Source organism: Camellia sinensis, chromosome 7 (genome assembly GCF_055761805.1).
Source record: "Camellia sinensis isolate YWXY chromosome 7, ASM5576180v1, whole genome shotgun sequence".
Taxonomy (NCBI): Eukaryota; Viridiplantae; Streptophyta; class Magnoliopsida; order Ericales; family Theaceae; genus Camellia; species Camellia sinensis.
In genome coordinates this window covers 116573517-116592851 of record NC_138967.1, presented here as the reverse complement: position 1 = coordinate 116592851, position 19335 = coordinate 116573517, and the positions used below count along the sequence as shown (strand labels likewise).

Here is a 19335-nt window from a genome sequence, read left to right as displayed (position 1 = left end):
GAGTGTAGGAGTTAACTCGGATTGTAGGGGCTATCTCTTGCCCGTAGTATGTTATTTAATCTTTTCCTTTGTTCTATTTGTATTTTGCTAATTGTAGCTTATCTAATCTAATTAATGAAGTTTTTTTTTTTTAACTGTCCTTGCACATAAGCATAATAATAATACTGATAATAAATAAGTGAATAAATCACAAGAAAATCCCATCATGCAGAATGGTTGGACGAACAAGAAATAATAACAACAGTAATGGCGATGGAGTGCCTGATGGCGATGTCGCTCGAATTATACGCGCGATTGCTGATAGGGTAGGCAATATACCACCCCGAAACCAAGATCCAAACAAATCGGAGATGATAGCAAAATTTGAAAAGCTACGTCCCCACAAATTCCTTGGTGGATCAAACCCCCATGAAGCTGAAGCTTGGTTAAGACAAATTAAGAAGTTGCTAGATACTTCCGACATCCGAAATGAACAAGATAGAATGACCATGGCGGCATTTCAAATGGAAGGGAAAGCAAATCATTGGTGGGAAATGATCAAAAGTACTCGACAAGTAGAGACATTAACTTGGAGACAGTTCGAAGACCTGTTCATGGAAAAGTATTTTCCTAACTCGCTAAAACAAGAAATGATTCAAGAGTTCCTCCAACTGAAACAAGGAAAAATGTCAGTCGCTCAATATGCGAACCGTTTTGAAGCTCTTTCACGGTACACTTCAGCCATAGTAGCAAATGAAGAAGATAAGGTTAGGCGATTCGAATGGGGCTTGGACACAGACATTAGAGGAAGATTGATCGCAGTACAACTCTCCACCTATGCCCAAATGGTGGATCGAGCTTTAATTGTGGAACGAGAGTTAGCAAATTCCGAACGCATTCGGAATCAGCGATCAAGGAACAACAACCAACCACGCGGAGGAGGCCCAGTCCGCAACACCAGAAACCATCCTGCACCAGCACCTTATGCCGGAGGAATGCAACAGCAACAAAGGCAGAATCGAGGAAACCAGCAAGGAGGAAACTTTGTAAATGAGTGGAAAGGAAGATGTTTCAGATGTGGTCAACAGGGGCATCGTCGAAGTGAGTGTCCTCAAGGTGGGGAGTATTTTATGGATCAGCGAGGGGCACAACAATACAACAAATACCAACCTGGGCAAGGTTCTAAGCCTACTCAAAATACTCAGACCAACAAGGGGCAGCCACAAGCCTCTAGGAATGTAGGCCGACCAAGAACACAACCACAAGGAGCTGGAAATGGGAAGAAACCAGGAGAGACTAACCAACAAGCAGTAGGGAGAATGTATGCTCTCCAAGAAGAAGCAGATGTTGATAACCCATCAGTGATTCAAGGTATGTTAATCCTTATGAATTCTTGGGTTAAAGTATTGTTTGATTCTGGAGCTTCGTATTCTTTTATATCCACTGCATGTGTGACAAGTTTGGGTCTAGAGCCAAAGACGCTAGGGATAACTATGAGTGTTGCTTCGCCCTTAGGAGGTCAAACCCGAGTAAATCTAGTTTGTAAATCTTGCAAGCTAGAAATCTCCGGTTCACATTTGATCTGTGATCTAAGAGTTATGGATATGTCTGATTTTGACGTCATCCTAGGAATGGACTGGTTGTCAGTTCATCGAGCCATTATTGATTGTTACTGTAAGACAGTGACAGCATCCTCCCTTAACGGCACGAAAGTTCAATTTAAAGGGGATAGACAAGATTCTCTAACTCCAACGTGTCGCAAGTCGCGATGGCATGATCAACTAACCGGATGGTTAGCGAGCCTAATTTTGGAAGACGAAAATCGAGAGGATCCAGGATTACCCCATGTGGTGTGCGAGTACGTTGACGTTTTCCCTGATGAATTGCCGGGATTACCCCCAAAACGAGACGTAGATTTCACGATTGAGCTTCAACCTGGGACTTCGCCGATTTCAATAGCACCACATCGTATGGCGCCAGCTGAACTTCGAGAATTGAAGGAGCAGTTGCAAGAACTGTTGAATAAAAAGTTCATCAGACCAAGTACGTCTCCATGGGGAGCACCAGCATTATTCGCGAAGAAGAAGGATGGAACCTTAAGATTGTGCATCGATTATCGACAACTAAATCGAGCCACCATTAAAAATCGGTATCCCTTACCCAGAATTGATGACTTGTTCGATCAATTAAGAGGCTCAAAATGTTTTTCCAAAATTGACCTTAGGTCGGGATATCACCAACTTCGTGTCAGAGGAGAAGATATACCCAAAACCGCGTTTCGAACCCGTTATGGCCACTATGAGTTTGTGGTAATGCCATTTGGTTTGACGAATGCTCCTGGGGTATTCATGAGTTTAATGAACAAAATCTTTACCCCCTATTTGGACCAATTTGTGGTAGTATTCATTGACGATATTTTGATATACTCACAATCGGAGGAAGATTACGAGCAACATCTGAGGACCGTTTTGCAATTTCTAAGAGAAAACCAATTGTATGCTAAAGCTAGCAAATGTGAATTTTGGCTGAAGGAAGTAAAGTTCTTAGGTCATGTTGTATCTGAATCAGGGATATCAGTGGATCCTGCTAAAGTAGAAGCAGTAATGGGGTGGAAACAACCTAAGAATACGTTTGAGATTCGTAGTTTCTTGGGATTAGCAGATTCTTAGAGGAGATTCATTCAGGATTTCTCCAAATTAGCCAAGCCGATTACATGCCTAACGCAAAAAGGAGTAAAGTTTGAATGGAACGAAGCGTGTGAACAGTCATTTCAAGAACTCAAGAAGAGACTGACAAGCGCTCCTATATTAGTCATACCCGAACGTGACGTTGGGTACACTGTTTATTGTGATGCCTCTAAGGAAGGGTTAGGTAATGTGTTAATGCAAAACGGGAAGGTAGTAGCTTACGGATCAAGACAATTGAAGAATCATGAGAAAAATTATCTTACTCACGATCTGGAGTTGGCGGCTGTGGTCTACGCACTTAAGACTTGGAGACATTACCTTTATGGCGAAAAATTTGAGATATTTACCGATCACAAAAGCTTGAAGTACTTGTTCACCCAAAGAGATTTGAACGTGAGGCAGAGACGCTGGATGGAGTACCTTGAAGATTACCAATTTACTATATCTTATCATCCCGGGAAGGCTAATGTTGTAGCAGATGCACTAAGTCGAAAGACAAGAGAGATTGTAGCCAGCATATCAATTAAAGAATGGGAAATGGTAAGCACTATGAATGAGTTTAAGTTACAACCAGAGACTCAGAATGGGAAGGGTAGGTTGTTTACAATAGTTACAACACCCCAACTTCTTGCCAAAGTGTTGGAAGCCCAAAGATTTGATCAGGAGACCGACTTCATCAAGGCCCGATTAGTGACCGAGGAATCTTCACCGGATTGGACACTCCATCAAGATGGTAGTTTAAGGTATTTAGGTAGAATTTTTGTGCCAAACATCGAACAATTAAGAGACGAAGTACTTAAAGAATTTCACCATTCAGTATTTGCGATTCATCCGGGAGGAAACAAGATGTACCAAGATCTTAAGCGACAGTATTGGTGGAGTGGAATGAAGAAGGACATTGCTCAATTCGTATCTAAGTGCTTGACGTGTCAGCAAGTGAAGGCAGAACATCAAAAGCCGGCAGGGAAACTCCAACCTTTACCAATACCTAAGTAAAAATGGGAACACATAACAATGGATTTTGTAACAGGATTACCCCGGTCGCCGCAAGGCCATGATGCCATTTAGGTGGTGGTTGATCGATTAACTAAGACGGCACATTTCCTACCAATAGGACCAGCAGGTACACTCGAATCTTTAAGTCGATTATTTATTCGAGAAATCATTAGATTGCACGGAGTACCAGTCTCAATAGTGTCAGATCGTGATTCTCGTTTTACGTCACAGTTCTGGCAAAGTCTGCAAAAGGCCTTGGGTACAGAGTTGTGTTTTAGTACATCTTTTCACCCTCAAACTGATGGTCAATCGGAAAGAACAATTCAGACTTTAGAAGACATGCTTCGAGCTTGTGTGATGGACTTTAAAGGTAGTTGGGAGAAATATTTACCACTAGTCGAATTCTCTTACAATAACAGTTTTCAAGCAAGTATTGGTATGGCACCGCATGAAGCTTTGCACGGACGGCCTTGCCGATCACCAATATATTGGACAGAAGTCGGAGAAGCACATCTTTTAGGGCCAGAGTTAGTTCAAGAAACTACCGAGAAGGTGAAACTAATTAGACAAAGGCTTGAGACCGCTCAGAGTAGGCAGAAAAGCTATGCAGATCAAAGGAGAAGACCTTTAGCATTTAAAGTTGGAGATCATGTGTTTCTGAAAATACAGCCTCATCGAGGAGTTGTTCGTTTCGGAAAGAAGGGAAAGTGGTCACCTCGCTTCATTGGACCTTTCGAAATTTTGGACAAAATAGGAGAAGTGGCGTATCGTTTGGCTCTACCGCCTCAACTAGCTGGAGTACATAATGTTTTCCACGTCTCTATGCTACGGAAATACGAGCCACACCCTTCTCACATCATCAATTGGGAGGAGATTAATCTTGATGAAGACGTGACAATTGAAGAAAAGCCTGTCAAGATTTTAGATCGTCGCGAGAAGAAATTACGAGGTAAAACTATACCATTGGTTCGAGTTCTCTAGAGACATCGTGGGACAGAAGAGTCAACGTGGGAGCGAGAAGATATGATACGTGTCAATTATCCTCAACTTTTCGAGTCTAAATGTACGAATTAATTTCGAGGACGAAATTTTCTTTTAGGAGGGTACATTGCGAAAACCCATCTTTTAATTATTCTTTAAATAAAATTAATTAATTAATTAATTTTGTCTACAGTCTATCTGAATTATATATTAGTGTAAAAGTTAGTTTTAAATTGACTCAATTCAATCACTAACAAGACATTATTAAGAATAACAATTTTGTGGGTGTTCAATATTTGTTGTTTATAAATTATTTTAATTAGGATTCAATAGAATGACTATTCTTACTGAATACCTTAGTTAAAAAATCTTAGTGTGTCAATTTTCAGAAACCCACACAAAAAAAAAAAAAAAATACAAACAAACAAACCGTGGGCAAACAACCCACAGCTCCTACCAAACCCACCATCTTTTAGAATTTAGGATAGCCATAAAATTTAGGGAAAGCTTGTAAAATTTAGGGAAAAGCTTATAAAATTTAGGGAAAGCTTGCTCTTAGAAATTGGAGAAAGGGAATGGAATTTTTTTGAGAAAATAAAATAATGGAAAGAATGAGAGGGAGAGAGAGATGCCTTCAACTAGCATTTTATATATATATATATATATATATATGCATGCAAGCCTTCCTTGTGCATGCAAGCATTCGGTGAAAAAACAAAAAAAAGAGAGAGAAATCCCCAAAGCAACCAAGCTTAGTGATAGGAGAGGAAGAAGAGTAGGAGATTAAGGAAGCCAAAATTCTCAACCATTTTGTCACCCTATTACTAACTAAGAAAACCCTCTCAACCCTCTCATTTTTTTTATATAATTGAAAATTTTCAAATTATGTACATTTGATACATTGTCTAAAACTGTCTTGAATCTGCCAGCATGTTACCCGAATTTTTAGATAATTTTATACTCAAAATTTCAAGATGATTTCTTCCACAAAGTTGTTGATAATGATGTCTAGTTTATCCAGAAATTTTTGGAAACAATTTTCGAGCTTTCTACGAATTTATAAAAAATTTTAACTAAATCTGAAACTGTGTTGAGAATAATATGTCTTGAATCTGCCAGCATGTTACCCGAAATTTTAGATAATTTTATACTCAAAATTTCGAGATGACTTCTTCTACAAAATTGTTGATAATGATGTCTAGTTTATCCAGAAATTTTTGGAAACAATTTTTGAGCTTTCTACGAATTTATACAAATTTTTAACTAAATCTGAAACTGTGTTGAGAATAATCTGTCTTGAATCTGCCAGCACGTTACCCGAATTTTTAGATAATTTTATACTCAAAATTTCGAGATGATTTCTTCTACAAAGTTGTTGACAATGATGTCTAGTTTATCCAGAAATTTTTGGAAACAATTTTCGAGCTTTCTACGAAATTATACAAATTTTAACTAAATCTGAAACTGTGTTGAGAATAATATGTCTTGAATCTGCCAGCATGTTACCCGAATTTTTAGATAATTTTATACTCAAAATTTCGAGATGATTTTTTCTACAAAGTTGTTGATAATGATGTCTAGTTTATCCAGAAATTTTGGAAACAATTTTCGAGCTTTCTACGAATTTATACAAATTTTTAACTAAATCTGAAACTGTGTTGAGAATAATCTGTCTTGAATCTGCCAGCATGTTACCTGAATTTTTAGATAATTTTATACTCAAACTTTCGAGATAATTTCTTCTACAAAGTTGTTGATAATGATGTCTAGTTTATCCAGAAATGTTTTAAAACAATTTTTGAGCTTTCTACAAATTTATACAAATTTCTAACTAAATCTGAAACTGTGAGACAGATTTTACCATGTATTTGAAAATTTATTTAAAATTCTATACTAAGCCAAATCTGGTAATTTCTAATTAAAAGATGAAATTTGAGAAGTCTAGTTTCATGATAAATTTTTAGATTATGGGTTTGATCTATAAATTTAAGCATGGAATTAATGTAAGGAAATGTGACAAATCTGTGTCATAAACACCCTTGGAATTTGTTTAGAATTATTTATAAGTTATTTTTGGAAAATGCTTTCTGAAAAATAACCATAACATGTTTATTGAGTATCCTGTAGATTGATATGAATTTTAGAGTTGTATAAGTAATGTATTTATAATTTTATTTGCAAGATATATACTCTGAAAATTTTTCTGGACAGAATAAAACCACCACTTTAATATTATGCTAGTCTAATTTTGTAAATCAAAAATTTGTGCATGTGTGTATTTAGGGTTTAATTCTTGTATCTAAGTTATTATTTCACACCATGGTTTAAACAAATTGTTTATTTAAATTCTGTACTTTTATTTAGTATTGTGTGACACATGCAATATTTTATGATTGGGAATTTTAATGAGTTGGTATAATATTACTTGTGATTAAAAATTTAGAATTATTTGTGATTAATATCAAAATTAATTGAAATGATTAACGGCATATACAAAGTTAACAATTGACGGTTAATACCAGTTGTTCAGGGTGAGTCTTGGTTTAAAGACTGTACGGAATTAAGAGTTGACGATTAACACCGGTTGTTCAGGGTGAGCCCTGGTTTTGAGAATTCTCACGTAAATTGTGTTGCGAAACTCTAAGATGGCACGTGACTTATTTGACCCATTTTTCGGTATTCGGTTTTAGAATAAGGGTGGATGTGCAGGTGGCACACAGGGAGGTTACTTACCCCTGGCAGACCGTTTCCTTGGGGCAGACCACGGATGCCACTACTTGGGTATATAACTCCGGATGTAGGCATCCCTGGTAGTTACGGTTGGTAACACTTAAATATTTGACCAAGGGAGGGTTTCAAATTAATCGTTGTCATGCTTAGTGGTTGGTAAGTTAAATCTCTTTGGTGAGATTTCGAGTGTCACCTAATTTATTAAAATTACTGAAACTATTCTAATGGTTGTAATTTCTGTGTATAATTATATTGTTATCTCATATTTAGAATATTATTATTTGTCTTTTAAAAGGAATGGTAGGTTAGTTACGTTTTCTTACTGTGTTGCAAAACTCATGGCATATATTTTGTTACCCTGACGTTTCATGCCAGATTATGTTGAAGAAGGGACTGAGGTTGAAATTGGAGCTGCTGCCAATATCGAACCTTGGTTGACTTAGAGTCAAGATTTTGTCAGAATAAAATCATGTTATCCCTTGTATTAGGATTAAACTATGTTGTGACGTTGTGTGTGAACTTGTAGTTTTATTTTGTCGTTGGACTTTGACTTTGTAAGAACTTAAAAGTTCCTAACTAGTAGTTAAAATTTTATATAGCAAGTTATTGTTATTTAAATCTTATGACGTTTAAAAAAAAAATTTTGAGACGTCACAGAAATAAAGACTTAATTTTTCCTTTTTGAATTCTTATAATCATTTCTTAGGCTATGTAATTAAATTGTCGTATATAATTGTAGTAATTACATTCTACAAGGGTTTTGTTGATAGTCAGTAGTAGAAAGTAAATATATTAAAAAAAAATTATGCATACTTGCTATTTTACTCACAAGTGTTTTTTGGTGTTCGGACATGCATCGCTTAGGTTCCTAAAAAGTTTAAAACCAACCCTGATATATGATGTACAAGGTACGAATCACGTGTACTAACGGAGTCCAAAATTACTACTGTGAAACACAATTACATTTTTTTTTCCCACACATACAACGCATCAGGTCTGTTTTGTCGTTGACTAAGTGGGTGTCAGATTTTTGTTTCTTATTTTCTGTTTTGTTTTGTTCTGTAGTTTAGTTCCTCACAAGTATAGAGTTTGGAAGTTGTACTGGTAGGTGATTTGGTGTTTATTTTAGTACCAACTTGGTAGTTTACTTTAATACTTTTGCACTCTTCTCTTTATTAATATATCTTTTCATATTTTATATTTTTTCATCAATAAAACTTTTTTGTTGATCCAAAAAAAAAATTCGTAAGCCAATTCAATGTCACCACACATACGAAAAAGACATACTATATTGTTTTATATATTACTATACAAACATAATTTTCATAAATAAATTTCATATATAATGATAGAGTAAAAAGAGCATGTTTGGTAACCATTCCGTTTTCAATTTTCAATTTGTATTTACAAAAATTTTAAAAACCGTCATAAAAACTTGTTTGATAATTTTTTTTGTTTATAAATGGTTGTCTCAATTTATATATTTGAGGAAAAAACATAAACTCAGAAAATGAGTTTACGTTTTTAGTTTTCAATTAATTTTTTTTTCAAATAATTTTTTTTCAATAATTTTTTTTTTTCAAATATTTTTTTGCAATTATTTTTTTCAATTAATTTTTTTTCAAATATTTTTTTTCCCAATTAAATTTTTTTCCAATTATTTTTTTAATTAATTTTTTTCAAATAATATTTTTCAATTATTATTTTTTTTCAAATATTTTTTTCTCAATTAAATTTTTTTTCCAATTATTTTTTAATTAATTTTTTTTCATTTTTTTCAATTATTTTTTTTTCAATTAATATTTTTTCCAATTAATTTTTTTCTCAATTATTTTTTTCAATTATAATGTTTGTGATCTCATTGTCATAAATAATAAAAATAAATATAAATATTTTAGGCCTGAACACACACATTCTTTAGTTTATGTTTTTAAAATTTTTTAAACATTTTATTCAAACCAAACACATTTGTAATTTATGTTTTTCTAAAAATAAACAAAAACCAATTTATAAAATTTTTGTAAACATAAACCAAAAATGTAAACGTTACCAAACGCTACCAAAGTATTTCACTCCTATAGTTTTGGGCTTGTACAAATGACCTCTTTTGACGTTTGAATATATGCAGATATTTCCTTTGTGATTTTGGACTAACTTGCAACTATTACTTTTTTCATCCAAACAAACGACAAGTGAGCTGCACATGCCCCATTTGCAAGTATTGTTCCGTTTGACAATTTTTTCTCAAAAAATGGTTTGTCCGAAAAACCAAAATGCCTTTAACCTTCACTATGCAAGATAATGCTATGAAATGGGTGTTAACACATCCTGGAATATCCAAATTGATTATTTTATTTATTTATTTTTATTTAATCAAGTATTAATTTGTTTAATTTATCTTTCACTTTATTTTCTTTTGTTATATTGTACTAGATGACTATCTTTTTTTATTTTTTCTTTTCTATCTTTTAGTCTTATTGTTTACTTTTTCTTTCTTTCTTTTTTTTATTTTTTATTTTTTTTGTTTAAATCATAAAATTACCATAACCTCATTTTTAATTTTTAACCAAATTTTTATTTAATAATATTTTAAAATAAACATATATATAACAAATTAAATCATAAAAATTTATTGCTAGAAAATTGCCTTATTTAATAATATTTTAAATTAAACATACATATGTTTATATGTATAACAAATTAAATTATAAATTAATCTAACTACCTTAATTTATTATCATAAAATTACCTTAATTAAATTTAAAATTTTAACTTAATTTTGTATTTAATAACATTTTAAATTATATATAAAAAAAAATATATATATATATACATATAATTAAATCGTAAATTAATCTACATACCGTAACCGCCCGGAACTACCGCTCCGCACGCGAGGGCGCGAATCGTTTGTTCTTAGCTACTACAGTTCGGACTCGTGTCACGCTTCTAAATCTAATCTCGCAAAGTGCAATGCAAGATTGATAAATCACCAAAGAATCCAAAATCTGGCAAATCGTTTTGGAAAACTGATTTTAATAAAGAAGTGTCAAACATGAACTGCTTTGCCAGATACAGAGTCGCCACCTAAATATTTTATTTTGAAAAAATTTAGGAAACCCTGACTCGTGCCTAAGGCCACGTGTCCATCATCATCAAAGTTGCCTCGGCTCGGGAACTTGGGTACGAGAGGGGAAGGTCATGCAATGAGCACCCATGCTCGCCTGATCAAAGATCGGCATTTACTAACATGATATATTGTTTTTGAAAAAACATGTGTTCTTATTCCGGTTATTAATCTATAATTACTATTTGATGCGCACAGCATACGAGTATAGACTAGATCGCCTAAGTTGGAACACAACATTGCATGTTCGTTTGTGAAAATGATTTGAAGTTTGCTACTCGCAAGTAGGCTAAGACGCAATTTTGCCACTCTCGAGTGGGCTTAGAAAACAACATGATTTGCCACTCTCAAGTGGGTTTAAAACTCGTATTTCGATGAATTGTTCCAATTCAAACAATCCAACCTTCATCCACAGGCATTCATGCAATTAATCAATTAAGCAGTTAGCCTCATGGCAAGCATGCAAAGCATGAAAACACTTACACGCATGCAAGGATGCTAAAGCATAAACACTCACAGTGTACTCCGAGTCAAAACAGAGAACTAGCTAGAAATCATGCATGATCCTAGTTCATGTTAAAATGGCTAATGCAACACATGCAAAAATACAACTAAGATAGGCTCAGCTATTCTAAGATGCCATGTGAATGCAACTTGATAACATGCTGTTGAACACGTATTCAAGTAAATGTATTGAAATACAATGCAATTAGTATGATGCACAGAGCCTGGTTCATGCAAGACAGATGAATGGATGCACGCATGCAAGCATAAGGTATGCTAATGAAATATGCCCTAAAACTAACCATCGTAAACGGTTAAGTAAAAGGGAGAAAGAAGTGGGGGTTGGAAGACATGCATCACGCACACGCACGCTTATTACAAACGTTGTGCCCTCTCGACGGAGGGTCCGAATGATAAACTAACCAGCTACGCTAAGCTAATTAATTAAAAACCAACTAATTAACTAACTTAGCTAATTAATTATTACACAACCGAATTGAAACAAATAGCTATACTAAGCTAGTTGAGATATTACACAACAAATCAAATGATTAAATTACACAAACTAATCATGAATATTGAAATGGCCTCACGGGCGATGAAGAGATGCATGCTCGGTCGGCTTCGCTCGGAAATCCAATACCGTGCCTCATGTTGCCTCTGTTTGCACTACTTTAGACTTCAGAAAATTGTGCCAACTTCCATAGTGATTCTGACCCACCTTATGTACAATCCGAGAGGTGGTCAGCCAAGAGGAATGGCTATCGGCCAACTGTAATAGTCATCGGTCAAATTTCAAGACTATCGACCAATTTTGATAGCCGATCGGCACACTAAGTGGTTGATCGGCCACTTCTTCCTGCAAACTTCTCCTTTTGCTGCAACAGAGCACTAACAGAGGCATGGCAGTGTATTTGCAAGAAAATGTGTGTGCAACCACACTCTTTATCATGTTCAAAGCTCAAAGGAGTGTAGTGCTCGACTTTCGAGCTATCAATCATGCATCTCAATGCGTGACGGCCAAAGAGGCCGAGTTGCACAAGTCAATGGCAAATGAATGCACAAAAACTCATAAATGCATTAACCTCTATCATGCATGATCAAGAGGGTCGGCGACCGAGAATTGAGGCACGTTTCATCATTTCAAGTATGAAACGTCCCTCGTTCCTCGTGTTTGGATTGACACCCTATCCAAACATAATGCAATGCATGCACACACGATGCAATGCAATAAGCATGCGAAAATCATGCAATGCAACAAGCATGAAACAACATGCAATGCATCAAGTATGCTACAACATGCTAAACATCATGAACATGCAACATGCAAACAACATGAGCAATTTATCAAAGCTAATGGCATGCAAACTCCATTGAATGCAACCTAAGCATGCAAACAACAATGCAATGGCAAGGGCCATGTAATGCAACACTTAGTGGACTTAAACCGTATATGGATAGACCTGAGAGAGTCCAAAAACAGTGGCCATTAACACCAAAACTAAGGCACCAAAAGGCAAAACATGCATTCACACATATTGGTCCATAAGCTAGGCAACAATGCGCAACCTTTAGAGGCACTCAAAGGGTGAAAGAAATAGGAACATGGCAATGCTATATGCTCTGAAATAACATGGTAAGTGATGTCAAATCATGGACATGTCATAAATGAAGCACGCTAGGAAACTCAGTTTGAAGCTAGCATAGGCGTTTGCACGAAAACTATGCAAAATATGAAGCATATGGCCAATACAACCCAAAACAATCCTAGATCATGCTAAATAAAGGCTAAAACATGCACGGAGTAAAGCCAAAACAAGCTAGCATGAAGGGCTAAAACATGGATCATGCGAGGGCAATAGGGAGGATAACTCTACACCTACCAAGACCAAGCATGAGATGGCTTCACCAACAAAAATCAAAGTTATATCATGGCAAAATAACCCTAAAAATGCACTGAAATGATAGCTCGCAAGCTTAGACATGAAGGCATACACAATGACTCATGTTTAAGGCATAAAGAACCAACTTTCCAAGGCATGAAAATAGTGACAAATGTGAGAACATGAACATGAAACATGGGCTGAAATCACATATGAAATGATGCCAAATCATGAAAATAGCTCAGGCAATGCATGCTAGTGGACTCAATACACAAAGCTAGTGAGCTAGATTGAACCATGACTATACAAAACAATGCATGCATGACCCAAAACACTAAAAACAGAGCTCGAACATGCTAAAACATGGACAAAACCTTCTTGGAGTTAAGCCAAAACATGCTAGAATTAGGGTCCAAACACGTGATGCATGTTAGGCTATTGAATGGAATTGCACTACAAGTGTATAAACCATGCAAAGGGTGATAAAACCAAGCCAAAGCAGTGAAATGCCATACTAAAATAAGGCCTAATACATGCTAAGATGGAGCCAAGACAAACTTAACAAACATGTTACTTTTATAAGCCATCTATACAAGCATACAAGACACAAGGAGAGGGGATGACCCTCTCCCATTTAAGACCTCAAAACACACTTTCTACTACTAAAATTCCTCTGAAATTCAGTGGTAGAAAGGTCATGCAAAGACTAAAACAAAAGCCTAAAGAGGTGGCCCATAACAAGGCAAAACAAGGCACAAATGGGGGAGACCACCCCCCAACACCAACAAGACCTTAAGAAATCATTTCAAACACATGAAAATGAAGCTTTTATAGTTGAGAGTTAAGCCAAAATAAGCATACAAATAAGGCTAAGTAAGCAATGAACACAAAACGTAAAAGAGGGTTAGTGACTCACCCTTGTAGAACAACTTCAAAGAGGCAACTCCAGCAACTTTCTGAGCCAAAAACCAAACTTGGAGTTCAAACAAAACCCTCAAGTACCTCAGCAACAAGAGTATGGTGTTTGAGTAGGTGCTTTAGTGCAAAAGTGTGAAGAAATTACACTTTTGAGCACAAACAAGGACAAATATATATATATATATATAGAGAGAGAGAGAGAGAGGAAATATAGAGAGAGTGATATATGTCTTGTATATCAAATTTCAGAACCTCTGGAAAGGGAGAGGGGCCTCCCTTCTTATAGAAAACCAAGTCCCAAGCTTGTTGAGCAAGCTTGGAGCTTGTTAAAATCCATCCATACACGTTTATGGAGGATATACCAAGTGACCAACAGCTGGCACCAGCTGGAAGAAAAATATCTGCAAAAGCAGAAAAAGGGATCTCGGCCAAAAAAATGGCCGATCGACCAAAAAGAGTGCTGACCGGCCAACACTGGTGGCCGATGAAGGGCCGACAAGCACAAGGCTTGGCCGATGGGTTGTAGGGAGGCCAACAAGCCACCCCCCTTCCCTCAAAAATAAAACCACAAGCTCTGGGTCCACAACCAAACACAAAACAGACAAGTTGAGAGGTTCTAAGGCAAGGCGCGCAGCCGAGACCTTCAGAAACTCAAAATGAACACAAGCATGGATGATCATTGAGTGTTCAAACGATGACGTCCAAGTCTTGAGGATGGTCAAAAATAGGGTGTCTACAGTTGCCCCTCTTTGACAGAACTAGAAAGTCATAAAATGACCGGAGTGAATGTCAAAGTCTAGAGACGGCCCGTTTTTGACAAGGCCGAAGACCTAGACAAACATACAAGATAACAACGAGATGCGCCCGCAGGCAAGGGCAAGATGCAAATGACATGCACAATGCCGAACATAACTTATGATTATGCAAAGAAAGCTGTAATGAAGCAATTATGCAAAACAAATGCAACAGTTTAAGCGAATTCCATGCAAGCAAGTAAACACGAACCAAACTACATTTCATGCAAAAAAGGATGGAAGAAAATTATACGATTCTCACTGCGTCTCACGTAGAGAAGGCTAATACATAAAATATTGCTTGGTTTTCACCAGCTCCAAATGAACCGTACATACAATATGGTGCCCTGCGCAAAAGAGAGATTTAACAGGTACAATATAATAGGAGCATATGTTGAACGCTATATCAAGATGCAAAATCAACACAAGATAGACGCGTGCACATATGATGCCGATGGAAATATGCATAGAAATGCAAGTAAAAAGTGCATAGCAATGCAAGTGAAAAGTGCATAACAATGCAAGTCAAAAGTGCATAACAATGCAAGTGAAAAGTGTGCATAACAATGCAGGTGAGGAGGTGCATGACAATGCAATGTGCTAACAAGTGCAGGTAAGATGTGCAAGAAAGCGCGAACAATGCAATGCACTAACAAGTGCAGGTAAGGTGCACAAGATAGCGTGAGCAATAAACTAACAGGTGCAAGAAAGGTGCGCAAAATAGCGCGAGCAATGCAATGCACTAACAAGTGCAGGTAAGGTGCGCAAGAAAGCACGAACAATGCAATGCACTAATAAGTACAGGTAAGGTGCGCAAGAAAGCGTGAACAATGCGCAAGATAGCGCGATACAAGTTCAATGCAAAAGATACAAGCATTTTCCATGCAAGATAAGAGCAAGTAATGAAATGCAAAAGATAGTGCGATGCGCAAGAAAGCACGAGTGTAAACTGCACAAAACAGTGCGATGCGCAAGAAAGCGCGAGTGTAAACTGCACAAAACAGTGCGATGCGCAAGAAAGCGCGAGTGTAAACTGCACAAAACAATGCGATGCGCAAGAGAGCGCGAGTGTAAACTGCACAAAATAGTGCGATGCGCAAGAGAACGCGAGTGTAAACTGCACAAAATAGTGCGATGCGCAAGGGAGCATGAGTGTTTCTTGCACAAAACAGTGCGATGCGCAAGAAAGCACGAGTGATTTGAAATGCACTAGACAGTTGGATACGCTAAACAACGCGAATGATTTGAAATGCACTAAACAGTGCGACTGATTTGAAATGCACTAAACAGTGCGATGTGGATTAAATGCACAAAATAGTGCGATGCGCTGAACAGCGCGAGTGTAAATGCAGGTTTTTAAGGTCTTCTAGACCAAAGAATGCACATGACAGTGCGATGCACAAGAAAGTGCGAGTGAGACACAACCACGAGATGCACAAGACAGTGCAAGTGAGATACAAAGTGTAAGTGCACAAGACAGTGTGAGGGAGATACAATGCACAAGAAAGTACGAGGAAGGTGCACAAAAGAAGTGCGATAAAATGCATCTTCTATACAAGTGAGGTGCACAAAAAAGTGCGATAAAATGTATGTTCTATACAAATGATGAAGAATGCATTTTCTATGCGAAAGATACGAGCATTTTCTATGCAAGTATGGAAGCGTGCACTTTCTATGCAAAAGATACGAGCATTTTCTATGCAAGTACGGAAGAGTGCATTTTCTATGCAACATGGAAAGCATATTCTATGCAATATTGAAAGCATATTCTATGCAATATTGAAAGCATATTCTATGCATGAGACAGGCATATTCTATGCAACATTGAAAGCATATTCTATGCATGATTGAAAACAAAGCATATTCTATGCGGAATCGAGAGCAAGCCTATTCTATGCATAAATCATAACGATGCGCGACACGCATGCAACAGAAGTGTATATAAAAGTGCACATTATATGCAATAGAGGGGCATCAAACATGTACTCTGGTGCCTCTGATTTACCTCTCAGAGGACTTTGCAACATGCTCAACTCAAAAAAGGGTACACCCTGTCTATATTGGCGAGAGATAACATCTTCATATGAAAACCACAGGTGCTGCTTGGACTGCCATTCTGACTTGAAGTAGGCTTAAGCTTGGGGTCGAGATACACTCATACTCAAGAGAAAGGCAAGGCCTGAGAAGATGCACCTGGATTACAGTATCGGAATTTGCTAAAGTTGAAACATGCTGAGATGCTCCAAATTTTCCATCTTTTTTTTTTGCTTTACAGTCCAGAACCTATACAGAATCAGATAGGTCCTTGTTCTACTATTCTCACATGACCTGGGTTGAACCCTATGGTTTATGAAAGAAAGAGTCTTGTTTTGTACATATGTAGAGAATGACACAGCACTCTGAGCACAAAACGATTTGAAAATTGAAATTGAGGAAGAATTTTTAACTGGGTATTGAGCCTACAACTGACCACAGTCAAAATGACTCAACAAAGGAAAACAAAGGTAAAACAACCTAAACACATCTATAGACACCCGAAACGATTCAAAGCAATAATCGAGACAAACAAAACAACACACACGACACTCAGACATGTTACAAAGGTGAGAGACCTTTCAGTTCACGGGGAGCCCACAGCTTCTTCAGGTAATGTTTCCCACCCTTTCTCATTTGTGACCTTACATCACTTTGGCACTTAATCTCTAGTTTTCTGAAAAATCCCTTTTCTCACTTTTTTTTCTCAGCGCATATCTCTCTATTCTTCAATCTCTCTTCTTTTTTTATCCCTCTCCTGGGTGGTTGATGGATAAACAGGAAGTTGCGGGCTCTAGCCCCTAGCATTCCGCTAGATTCTTGTTCTTCCACTCAGAACAGTGAGCTTTTCCACAAGGAGGTTGTGATGCGGTTGGATGTGCAGCAGATCTGCAGTTGACATCGATTGATGATGACCTTTGCCAGTTTGGATATGATCAGACCTGTCCAAATGAAGGAGTGGAATATCCTGATCCATTCCAGTTTGTGCTTCGCACTTGGCTTCATACCTCGCTGCTCGGAGGATGAGAGAGCTTTCGGCCCTTTGCTGTTAGCTTCAGTTGTGCCCTTTTCTAGCAGGTAGAGTGTCCTTTCTGGTAAGTATGTTGACAATGGAAAAAAGACAGAACACCTGACTCAATTGTGCCCCTAGTTCATCATTTTGACCATTTTTTGTTTTGGTTTTCTACTAAAATAATTTTGACCAACATGAGAGTTAGATTAACACACTTGTTCGATTTTCTGATTCAAAATCATGCAAGTCAGGCTATAAGCACTGAAAATTTTTCTTTTTCGGGTCCAAGAAATGGTCCAGTTTTGAAAAAATGCAATAATTTTCGAGAGAATTAGTCAACCTCAGTAAAAATTCTCAAAAACTATTTTTACAAAATGGCCACTGCTCAACGAGCATGGAATCTACTCTCGAGATGCACAACCTCAGATCCAAAACAATGGAAAATTGCCCCTTGTCTAAATGGCACTGCACGGCAACGGAAAAGTTGCCCCTTGTTTGAATGGCAATTCATGGCAACGGCCAGTTGTCCCTTGTCTGAATGGCACCACAGCGCGTTGTAATCCGCTCTCATAATGACAATCATCACCGAACACTCAGATACAATGAAAACAAAGGTGACCCGTTCAATCTCATGGACAGGACAATTGAATTTGAAGTGTTTATAGCTGGACTTCAGAATGAAGTTGCCTACGTATCCCAAAGATGGGAATCAAGCCTGACGTAGTTCCGGGTTAAGGTACACTCGGGTATTAACCTCTCCTTTTGCGCTCTAACTTTTGCCAAGGCCACCCTTCCAGGTTTTCAACCTTGTGAGCTATGTTCTTCTTTTCTTTTCAATTCTTTTCTCTTCTTTTCTTCTTTTCATTTCTTTCTATTCTTTTCTTTTCTTCTTTTCATTTCTTTTTCTTCTTTTTCTTGCTCTAACTTTTGCCTGGGTCGCCCTTCCGGGTTTTCGGCCCAGCGAGCCTCTCAAGGGTAAAAGTGTAGCTTTGTCCATGTTGAATGGTTTTGAGATCTCGAAGCCATCTGAATCCAGGAGAATGACTGCTGTTCGCTGATGATGTAGGAGTCCATCTAATGGGGGTTGAATTTGCCCCTAGTGTTGTGGATATGAGCTCGATTGTCTTTCAACAAAAATTTCTTCTTTTCTCCATTCTGGAATTTGGCATTCTTGTCGATATTCGTTAGCTTGAGAAATGCCCCAATTTTTTACTCTCCGAGCACATCTGACATTTTTTCCCCTAGCTCAAGGGCTACTTCTGATCGAGCTTTATAAGCTTCTTTTGACGATGTCTGATCTTCTTGATCTGACTTTCTTGCCTCTAGTTCGAGGGGTGCTTCAAATCTGGCCACACAGGCCTCATATTGTGATTGACCGTTGAACATTCTGAATCCAAGTCCAAGGTTTGAAAGTAGAAGGGGTCGAGTCTTGAGGCTGAGAGCGATCCTAGGCTGCATAATCTCGAGAGCGATTCCACACAGGTCTTCGCAGGACGGCGCAAAACATTTTCTGAAATCTTTTAAGGAAGCGACTAGTCGCTCGCGCTGAAGACAATGTAGAACCAATCTGGATCAAGCTATGATCCTTCTCAGTACTCACATTAACAAACATGATCTCATTCATTAAGGGCTTAGCACGCCTCTCTTTCTCTCAATTGATCAAATTTTGCAAATCCCGAGGAATTTCTTC

At 37.3% G+C, this 19335-nt stretch overlaps 1 protein-coding gene across 1 annotated transcript; it reads left to right on the top strand.

Annotated features, from left to right (window-relative positions):
* The first annotated feature begins 212 nt into the window (after nucleotides 1-212).
* Nucleotides 213-3662, top strand: LOC114309760 (uncharacterized). The gene is made up of 2 exons (XM_082881039.1): nucleotides 213-2608; nucleotides 3026-3662. The coding sequence occupies exons 1-2, from the start codon at nucleotides 213-215 to the stop codon at nucleotides 3660-3662; spliced, it is 3033 nt and encodes a 1010-aa protein (XP_082737165.1).
* The last annotated feature ends 15673 nt before the right edge of the window (nucleotides 3663-19335 follow it).